Source organism: Sebastes fasciatus, chromosome 17 (assembly GCF_043250625.1).
Source record: "Sebastes fasciatus isolate fSebFas1 chromosome 17, fSebFas1.pri, whole genome shotgun sequence".
NCBI classification, from domain to species: Eukaryota; Metazoa; Chordata; class Actinopteri; order Perciformes; family Sebastidae; genus Sebastes; species Sebastes fasciatus.
In genome coordinates, this window is record NC_133811.1 from 23,622,133 (window position 1) to 23,633,404 (window position 11,272).

At 37.3% G+C, this 11,272-nt stretch overlaps 1 protein-coding gene across 1 annotated transcript; it reads right to left on the reverse strand.

The window, feature by feature from the left end:
• Positions 1–713: 713 nt before the first annotated feature.
• neu1 (neuraminidase 1) lies at positions 714–10,809 on the reverse strand. Its single transcript, XM_074612851.1, has 7 exons — positions 10,556–10,809; positions 9,489–9,678; positions 7,631–7,893; positions 4,804–4,986; positions 3,909–4,128; positions 2,663–2,899; positions 714–2,568 (listed from the first exon to the last, which is right to left on the reverse strand). The coding sequence occupies exons 1-6, from the start codon at positions 10,664–10,666 to the stop codon at positions 2,679–2,681; spliced, it is 1,188 nt and encodes a 395-aa protein (XP_074468952.1). The 5' UTR covers positions 10,667–10,809; the 3' UTR covers positions 714–2,568; positions 2,663–2,678.
• Between the last annotated feature and the right edge of the window lie 463 nt (positions 10,810–11,272).

An 11,272-nucleotide genomic window follows, 5' to 3' on the forward strand; every position in this document is an offset into this window, starting at 1 on the left:
TCAATAAATATAGACGGTTTTCACATGCACATTTAATTTATCTAAGTATCTTTAGACTGTTATAGTCATCATAACATAATATTATGAGGAATAAAGATGATGCATTTAAAGAAATATAGACTGTTTTCACATGCAAATTTAATTTATCTAAGTATATCTTTGGACTGTCATCACATAATATTATGAGGAATAAAGATGATGCATTTAAATAAATATAGACTGTTTTCACATGCAAATTTAATTTATCTATGTATATCTTTGGACTGTCATAACATAATATTATGAGGAATAAAGATGAAGCATTGCAAACATCAACTATTATATTTCGGCAAGCAAAGACAAACGTGGTCAAAGGCTGCAGAGAAATGCATCTATAACACGGAGAGAGAGCATTAGTGTCCAAAACAAAGAGGGTATCTCAGGTCACACATGTGGTACTATTTCTTTATTTGTTGATGTGCAAGACAAGGGATGATTTGGATGAAAACTATGAAGTTAACTAGTAAAATCTGCTCCTCTTATATATGAACCCCCCAGCATTAACACAGAAAAAGTTTTTAAAGCTAGTCACATGTCAAAGTTCAATTTTGGAACAGTTATGCAAACAGCACTTTACTATGGACATAAATGCACTTTTCTCTGCTGCTAAACACGACTGCAAATTGGGTGTATGACAGCAAATTGTGTGAAATTGTGTCTGAAACGTTTACTTATTTAGGTATGTTAATTTTAATACTTATTTATTCTATCCTTTTTAATGCACTGACGGGAGCTGGGAGAAACAATATTTAGTTTCCTTCTGTGTATGCAAATACTCAGTGAAATGACAATAAAGTGAATCTTGAATCTTGAATATAAGTATCCTAACAACCGTTTTCTTTTTGAATAATCAGCACATTCAAATAAAAGTTATGTCAGAGAGACATGCGTGGAAAAAAAAAAACATAGGTAAAGTGAAATTAATATGTCAGGGCAGATTCGTCAATTGTAAATTTCAGATGTTTTTCTTCCACCCAGGTTTTTAAATCAAGCCCTTTTCTTCTGCTGTGTTGTAATCAAACTATTATATTTGGGCAAGTAAAGACAAACGTGGTCAAAGGCTGTAACACAGAGAACATTGTTGTCCAAAACAAAGAGGTTATCTCAGGTCACACATGTGGTGCTATTTCTTTATTTGTTGATGTGCAAGACAAGTGATGATTTGGATGAAAACTATGAAGTTAACTAGTAAAATCTTCTCCTCTCATATATGAATATAAATATCTTAACCGTTTTCTTTTGGAATAATCGGCACATTCAAAATAAAAGTTATGTCAGAGAGAAATGCATGAAAAAAAAAAAACGTAGGTAAAGTCAAATTAATATGTCAGGGCAGATTTGTCAATTGTAAATTTCAGATGTTTTTTCTTCCACCCAGGTTTTTTTTAAATCAAGCCCTTTTCTTCTGCTGTGTTGTAATCACTGACAATGACTCTGATGAATAAAAAGCGTGAATTCAGGTCATGTTTGCTGTTGCTAAATCACAATGACACTGCAAATCAGCACGGCTGTGCCCCAAAACAAATACCAGGGGTATACAGCTGTAAGAAATCATTTATTTATTCTACAAATAGTACAGATCAGATTATGTCCTGCATGGAAACAATGTACTGTAAACCCTGTGTACAATGCTGGTAATACAGAGCCATATACGGGACACTTTATTTGGAAATAAAAATATCCAAATCTGAGTGGAGTGGAGTTCAGACTGTTTGCAAAACATTAGAATACATTTTGCACAAGTGCAAAAGACGATACTTTGGCCATATTACCTCTTCATTCTCACATTCAATCACACACCTGTTATTTTTTTAGTTTTACTAAAACTACTCAATCTCCAATATGAAATGGCATTCAATTACAGTATAACAAAAGGCTATTCACATTATTTTACACAAAGGCAGAACCCATATCAATCAGCATATATTCATGGCTCACACGCATCTTCATAAAGGCAATAATTATAATTAAAAGCACAGACCCATATAAGATTTGAAAGTAGGCTACTCAGTATGAAATTATAAGCAAATAGGAATAATTTCAAACCAGCGTCAAACATACAGTGAATCAGTTAGTTTGGAAGACTGTGATGTGATACTATAAAAATGAGGTGTTGTTGTCAAAACAGTATGATTTAAGTTGCTTAGAATCTAGTGTACTTCTTCTGAAAATCTTAAAAATGTAACCTTCCCTTGCTTGATCATATTTTCTTTTGTGCAGGAACAGGAAACTCAAAAAATAATGTGGCTGTGCAAATGTTTTTAGCAAAAACACACACTTGGTAACATGTCCTAACACAGATAAATGGACTTGCGACTTCATCAAGTGTGTGAATTTTAAAAGATGAGAACTTAGGAAAAATAGTATGCGAGATCATCCCAGGCCGAACACAAACATCCATGGTGCTGAGCCTCCCATTTTCCCATTTTCAATATCATAAAGTGAGTTTAAAAAGTCTTATTTTCTTCCTGAGAAAGTCGTGGGAGTAAACAACAGCTTCCTGTTTCCCTTTCACTCCAACATTAGAATCTGGGAGACAAACACAAGGTGACATCAGACTATAGAGATCAGTTTTCATGCATCGTACCTGTTCATGTTAATGACCTGATGCTCGTCTGCTTACCTCCGTCTCACGCGCTCTACTGGCCGCCGTACAGGTGGATCTTGGCGAACGAGACGGTCTCGTCGTAGTCCTTGTGGCCCTTCTCGTAGATGACAAAGATGTACTTCTGGTCCTCTGGAGAGCCACTGTCCAGTGTTGTGATGCTGGAGTAGCCGCTGGGCCCCGCCCATATCTGCATAGCTTTATTCACCCAAGAGACGCCATCAGTCAGCGACCAACGTAGCGTCATGTTAATTCCTGAGGGGGACGAGGCAAGACGTTAGTATGATGTGCTAATGATCTTTTTTTTAACACAGACTTTAAGTCTGACGTAAAGTAAATTGATAGATTGTTTTGGCTTGAAAGCAGCAGCAGCAGCAGCAGCAGTGGTGGAAAGTAACTTAGTACATTTACTCATGTAGTGTACATAAGTACAATTTTGAGGCACTTGTACTTTACTTGAGTATTTCCATTTTAAGCTACTGTGTACTTCTACTCCATTGTATTTCGGAGGCAAATATCGTACTTTTACTTCACTTCATTTTGTTTTATAGCTATAGTTACAAGTTACTTTACATATTTGACCTTCATATCTACATAGGGAGCAGGACCTGTTCACGGAGTCCACCATGTTGCTCCGCCATGTTTCTACAGTAGCTCTAGTGAGAGCCTTACAAATTTTGACATTACCTGGAGGCCACGGTAGTTCTCCGACACGCTTGTGAAACTGCAGTAACATGAGCCACAGAGTGCAAAACCGTGCTACCGCCAGCCGCCGTCTGACTTCCGTTGCCCCTAAAGCGAACGGTGTTACCACGGTTTAGCGGCTCACGTTACCGCAGTCTTGGAAAGAGAGGAGTGAGCGGAGGGGTATTCAGTCGGTTGCAATCTGCAACCACACCACTGGATGCCGCAAAATCCTACACACTGTACCTTTAAGTTACAATATATGATGTTATAGATTACAGTATATATGTAAGGGATGATGTACACCGAGTTGGTCATTGTTGTGACATAAAGCGGAGGGGTCTTGCATCGCCCAGAAGGGGTTTATTTCATAACAATGACCGGCTAACTGTACATTATCCCGCTTATTATACGGCTACTTACTTAAGAAATCAATAATTTGACACAAAAACGGTCCGCCAGAGTCCAACATCAGAACTGCGCCCATAGCAACGGCCCTAGCAACGGTCTGTTATACATAGCAACGGTCTGCTATAAAGATGAGGAGGAAGAAGAGGTTGTGACTCTTAGCGACTCTTACTGCTATGCTCATTGGAGGGGTTGGTGAAGTAGAGCACTCCGTCTTTCTGAAGAGCTCCAGCTGCCACTGCAGGATCCACCAGCTCCTGGTCAAAGAACAGTTCTTCTATGGGCAGGGACAATCCACCGTCGCGGCTGCGTACCACCACTCGACACCGACAGTGGTAGTTGTTCTGGTTCCTCACGTTGATGACGATGGTGCCGTCCAGCATCTCGACCGGCTGCAGAGGAGCAGAGAGGGTTTAGTTTGACAGTATCAAATGCTCTGTGATTTAAACATCCATCAACTGGTATTTGATTAATGATGACGCCTTGGTGTCGTTGCAATAAAGGCATCACACAATGGTGAAGGTGTTTTAAAACATACATTTTATAGCTGCAGTTCTTTTGGCCATTAGAGGGCAGAAGACCTCCACAACCAGCTGACAGATAAATGGCCATAATACAATGCAACATTCACTAGGAGTCATATTTAAGTGTGATACTCACTCTCCCTTTAAGCTTTGTTTTATTTTGTTTACCTCCGACTCCAACTTCTCTTTTAACTGCTGGAATTTTAAGTTGCCAACTTTGTCAGTCTGCTGTTTGGTGCTGGGCAGGCAGCTTACAGTGGGTTCATCATATCATTTTATCATATTTTATGATACTTATAAAATGCCTGCCAACTTCTGCTGGAAACTGGGTTGATGAGAGCACTGTCTATTAGGGCGTCAGCGAGTGCTTTTCAGTCACTGTGATGTGTTTGCTGACTGCTGCTGCTGCTGATCATATGACTGGATGACTCAGTGTGGGGAACTTTTTAATTGTAAGATATTTGGATACTTTGTTGCCGTTGTAAGAAGTCAAAGAAGGTGTGACCATCATGGTGTGATTCACAAGCTGCAGTATAAACGTACCTGGCACTCGTCAGGGTTGAAGTCCTGCGCCTTCTTCTTCTGGTTGTAAGGGATGCTTTTCAGCGCGGCGCCTTTGTACCAGTTACGTCCGTGGTTGTCACTCAGGATGCAGAAAACTCCGTCTCCCTCCAACGTCCCATGACCACACACCACCAACCTCCCCTTAGCTGGGTTGTAGCGCTTCTGTAGTTCAAAAATAAGATATGTTCATTTATTTATTGAATCCCATAGGGGAAATTCAGGTGTTGCAGCAGCACAAGGACAGAAATAAGTACAGATACATAGAGAAAGTAAAACAAATAGATGTACATAAAATAATAGAAACATTGCAAGAGCAATAACAGTCAATATTATTAAAAAGAAAAAGTGACATACTGTCATCAAGGTATAATATATGTTAACAGCATACTCCAGAATAATATACAATATGAATAATTAATGATGGTTAGTGTTTGTATGTATTAATATGGAAATGTAATATAGTATATGCAATAAAATAGTATGACATATTGACATAATACTGTATAATATGGTATGGTTAGGTATATAAAATATAATCATATCTATATGAGAAAAACATAATTAAAGGTTGCTTCATATTACAAGAATTTAAGAACTCTCAGATTTACTGAACATATAAATTTGCTATAGAAAAATACATAATTCTTCAAAATGAGTTAAAGAGGACCTATTATGCTCATTTTCAGGTGCATACTGGCGCATTTTTGGGGGTTTCTACTAGAACATGTATACATGCTTTATTGTTTAAAAGAAACGCTTTATTTTTCTAATACGAGCTGTGCTGCATCACCTCTTTCCACCCTCTGTCTGAAACGCTCTGTTTGAGCTCCTGACCTGACCTGCTGCGGTCCAACAGAAGGTTTAGTGTCCTAAAAACTGGCAGAAATCAGCAGTAACATAATAACTATACAGATGCTCAACTGAGACTGTGGAGAGGGATAAGCAACTAATTTGCAAAATGACAAAAACCCTCCGATTATATAACGATTGTGTCGCTGCAAACATTTCAAATGCACGGCTGTCCGTCTCTAAGGCCCAAAAATAAAACAACTGCAATTTATTCTATTGATATGATACAATTCAACAAGGCGCATATTAGGAGACACGTTAGGACACAAAGAACTTTTCATTTTGCAGGTTAAACGCAAAGTTGAGCTCATTATTATTTAAATTAACTGATGTATAATGTAATTGTAACTTTTTTTGCATCATGCACTATTATTTTTCATGTAAAAGTACATCAATATCAATGCATCTGTGATGAGTCGATATCAAAAACAATAATACAGACTCTACAATATCAGTCTGACTCAAATTAATAGACAAAAATAACATAAAAACTCCATATAAAAGTCTTTATTTAATCACCATTACAGTATTAGGTTTCATGCTGACTACAGCAGCAATCCTCTCCTTCCAGTATATCACTGTACATTATGTCCGTTTCGTTAGTGTCAACGTGTGACCGCTGCTCCTCTCTGTGGATGATTTGTTTCAACAAAATGTGGCTACAATATACTGTAGGTGGTTATTATTTGGCCTCTTGGGCTTGCGTCAACAAAAAGATGGCAGATCTGGTTTTATTTATAGCTGCCAAACTCTGCCAAACGCTGCCAACTGTTATTAAAAGTAGAACGACAACGCCTTAGTGTGTAGCAGAGTTTCCAACTGTGATTAAGTTACTTCAGACTTTAATTTCCATTTCAATATTACATTTATTTTCCAACAAACGGTTTATGAGGTGTTATTTCGTCAACCCCCTGTACTTTAAACCGTCATACTGACCAGTTTTACATACAAAGATGTGGCGAGCTTGAAACGAGAACTACAGTAAGAGTTTTCACTTCTTAATTTAGACAGAACGATGCAGCTCGTTTAAAGCGCAAAATACACTTCTTCTTTTCATGAAGAACAAAAAAATAATACTATATATAAATGGATCAGTCAAATTCAGACACTAAAGTATGTCTAACGCTTCCTATAGCATCATTAGTCGGTTGTGAGTGTGACAAAGGTGCATGAACTAAGATCGTAATATCCCTGCAGAGAGTAGATAAGGTTTTTGTGACTTCAAAACAACAGAGATTTCTGCCTTTAAAAAGGTCCCATATTGTAAAAAGTGGGATTTTCATGTCTTTTATATTATAAAGGAGATTTAAGTGCTATATAAATACTGGTAAACTATCAAATGCTCAATATACGAAGAAATACACACAGCCCGTATTCAGAAATTGTGCATTTGAAACAAGCCGTTAGGATTTCAGTCCATTTGTGATGTCACAAATATACAATGTTTAGACCATTACACGGTTTTAAACATAAACATTCTAAGTGTGTCCAAGTTTATTTCCTGTTGCAGTGTATTTGAATAACATCAGCTGACAGGAAGTAAACATGGACCCAAACTGTTGCCTAGCAACAAAATTCTGTTGCAACTCCATTGCAATTCCATTGAAATGCACTAAAACGGAGTGTTTCAGACAGAGGGTAAATACAGGTATATTCAGGCAGACAGTATGAGGAAAATAAAGTTGTTTTTTTAACATTACAGCATATAAACATGTTCTAGTAGAAACACAAAATACAAGTATGAACCTGAAAATGGGCATAATATGGGACCTTTAAAATCTCACCTCAACACCTGTAATCACCGCTGATACGTGACGTGAATGACTAACCTGTCAGCAGCTTATCATCACAGTAAAAAACAATGTGACATGAAAGGCAATTTAGCTTAAATTTTATCTCACTTTACAACTTGAAAACAGCTCAGCTACAGATTCTCTACATAATAAAATTGTCTCACCTGGATGCCGAAGCCCGGCCCGGGAGCGAAGGCTTTCACCCCCAGCTGGACCGAGAGGTTTCTGGGCTGGCCCCAGCTGAGGCCGTCGTCCTTGCTCTCCACCATCATGGTGCTGGCCGGCTCGCAGTTGTAGAGGTGGAAGCAGATGGAGTAGACCAGAATCACTGAGCCCACTTCCTCGTCCACCACCACCGAGCCCAGGTTCAGGCCGTCCGGCTGCGATCCGTCGTCCACTATGAAGCTGGTCGGGGACCAGGTGGCTCCTGGAGGGACAGGAGAGGATTCAGACACAAATCATGACTACTTTTACGCCAAATTCAATGATTGCACTACGTATTCTAAAAAAATACATTCTTTTAATTATTTTGGTTATTCAATTTGCCAACTATAGACCACAACATCAGTTTCCTTCCCATTTTCAACTTCAAATTCTTCTTGTTGTCTCTCTCTGTTCCTGTGCTTCAGATTATTTGTTCTACAGCCATCAAAGCGTACAGCATGTACTCAGAGAGTAAAGTTGCTCTCTTCAAGCAGTTGTTACTTTTTATGTCACCAAATATAGAGATTGAAATGTGTAAAATCCTTTCAAGAATGCCTCTAAAATAATGCATCCATTCAACTTAGACACATTATTTTCATTATTCAGTTTGGACAAAAGCATAAATTTTAATATCTGATGTTTTTGTCTTGATGTTTTTATGTTTTGTTTAATGTTATGTGAGTTTTATACTCTGGTTCAGAAGAAGCTTTATATTTCTGTTTCACTGTATTTTTAACAGTTGAAATGACAAACAGACATATTCTTTAACCTTAATTTGTGTAATCAGATACTGAATATTGAACCTCAATGACATTTTCGGATTTAAAATCAAAGTCTTGACACTTTTAGACTGTATTATATTTCATTTTTGTTTTTGTTTTCGGGTTGTCCATCCGTCTGTACCGTCCTATTCTCGTGAATGTGGTATCTCAGGAACTTCTTGGAGGGAACTTCTTCACATTTGGAACAAACGTCCACTTGTGACCTCACCAAACACATTTTTGGCCACAACTCAAAAACTTATATGCTAATTATGACAATTTCACACACATGTCTAACAGGATAAAATGATAAAATGATGACATTTTTGGACAGACATGGATGTATACTGTAATTTGACCGGTTAGCGGAGGCATCCAACCGTGAGTCGGTAATTCTATTTTTCTAAATTCCTCACAGTAAAGATTTGAATAAAATTATTTTTTTGATATCAGTACTGAAAGAAATTTATCATATTGGCGACGGTATTGAAACTTGGGTATCAAATGATAACCAGCTCTAATTCTAATAATACAGATATTTTGTAGTCGGTGCAAATTTTATCTGTGGTCTTTAAGGAAGCTTGACATTTCCTGTATTAAAGCTCATGTGAGTTTATGTTTAAAAACAAATCTTATCACAAGGTCCACTTGCTTGTTTTGCACACTGAGCAACTTTCTATCCACTGATGAAGGCCACAGGATGTGGCTAAAAGCTTCAGAAAAAAGTATAACTGGACTTTGTGACAAGTTAACAAATTATTGTTGCTTTACTTTTGTGTTTGTCATGATGTTTTCTGATGAATTTGACAATAAACCAACTAAAATGCAGTTTATTCATCAAGTTTAAAAATGTATTAAGATAGTTAAAGTTGTGACAGGTGTTTCTTGTCCTGTTTGACTCTTTATGTCACAAAAGAAACTACAGTAAGTGATTGTTAATTACTTTTCCCTTCCTTTGTGACTGTTAAATATCGCCTGTAGACTTGTAACAACTGTGTGTGTTTTGTGTGTATATCCGACTGTTTCTGATCGCAATGACTGTCGTGGTCGTCCTTGCCTTTGTCTGTGGACCGCCGCATCGCGAGGAACTTTGCCCCCGTGTCGCCGGCCGTCGCCTTCCTGCCCTCTGAGAAAGCCAGCAGGCTCCCTTTGGCGGTGAAGGTGAGCAGTGGAATCCTGTAGGTGTTCACCTGCCCCTGGGCTCCGCTCACCCACAGCAGCTGCTCCTCATACAGCAAAGGGTTGATCTGGAAAAGGACAAGAACATAATGAAGAGAGGCTGGGGCTGACTGAGGGAAAGGGAAATAGTTTACATATCTGCAGTGCATAACCTGTTACAATAACATCTGCATCATGCGTTACCAGTGTCAGGTGACACAATCAGGTGAATCACACTTCAGGAAGAATTTTATTTTATTTATTCCAAACCACAAGGCTGCAATAGCCCCCCCGCCCCATTCCTACCTTTACTACTGTACAAACAATACACAATTTTATATTACTTTACTTGAGTATTTTAATTTTATGCTACTTTATACTTCTACTCCACTTCATTTCAGAGGCATGTATATATATATATATATATATATATATATATATAGTGTGTGTGTGTGTGTGTGTGTGTGTGTGTGTGTGTGTGTGTAACTGCAGTGTTGTAACTGCAGTGTTGTAACTGCAGTGTTGTAACGTATTTCTATGATATTGTGTGTTTACTGTAGCTTATGAAAATGAAAATACTATAAGAAAAATATATATATGTACATATATATACATATATATACAGTATATACATATATATATACATATCTTTACTTATAGTATTTTCATTTTATGCTACTTTATACTTCTACTTTACTTCATTTCAGAGGCAAACATTGTACTCCACTACATTTATTTGACAGCTACAGTTATTATCAATGATAATGATTGGAATACTTCTTCCACCACTTATTATAAAACAATAATTCATGCATAGGCTGGACAAAATAACAGAAACATGTTATAGCCTCTAAAAAAAGGTCAATTTGATCACTGAAATCAAGCTGACTCAACACTTTATGACAGCAGAGTAACTGCATTGTGCTGTAACGTTATTTCTATGGTATAGTGGTGACTGTAGCTTACCTGAGCAGGGCTGTATGTAGAAACACAGAGAGACAACACAGCAGAGAGGAGCAACCAGACAGCAGAGAGCCAGCAGCTTCCCTTCTCCATGTTAGAGTCTGAAACCTTCATCTTCTTCTGTATCCCGACACAGAAACAACATTAAAGAACAGGATGATGCGCTCAGAGTCCGAAGAGAAAGCAAACAAAAAGCAGTCAGAGAGAAAACAGAAGCGGAAATGATATCCTCAGCTAAAATTCAGCATGAGTCATGTGACTCCAAACTGTCAGGTCACATGACGACACCGTCACTCACGAGGAATTTGTTATTGTTACACAATAATAGTTATGAATTCACCCAGAAAAAATATAATGCATTTTGTTTTACTGTTTGTTTTTATTTAATGCTATTGTATTTTTTTTTTACTTTTTGTGATATATATATATATATATTTTTTTTTTAATCAATTTATTTATTTGCACATATATAAAACTGCAAAAAATCCAGTCAATGAAAAAAAAATAATAAAAAAGAACTGTGTCAGGAGAGGTCAGGAAGCAACAGGCTTATACAAAGGACCTGGAAATTGTATTATTTCTCATCGTTTGAAATAATGTTGTTTTTTTTACTTTATGTGTTATATTTTAGTTTTTTTTTTATTATTGTTCTTGTCCTTTATATTATTTATTTGTATATGATTTGATTGACACTTACACAGTTTGTGGAACTTACTTTTT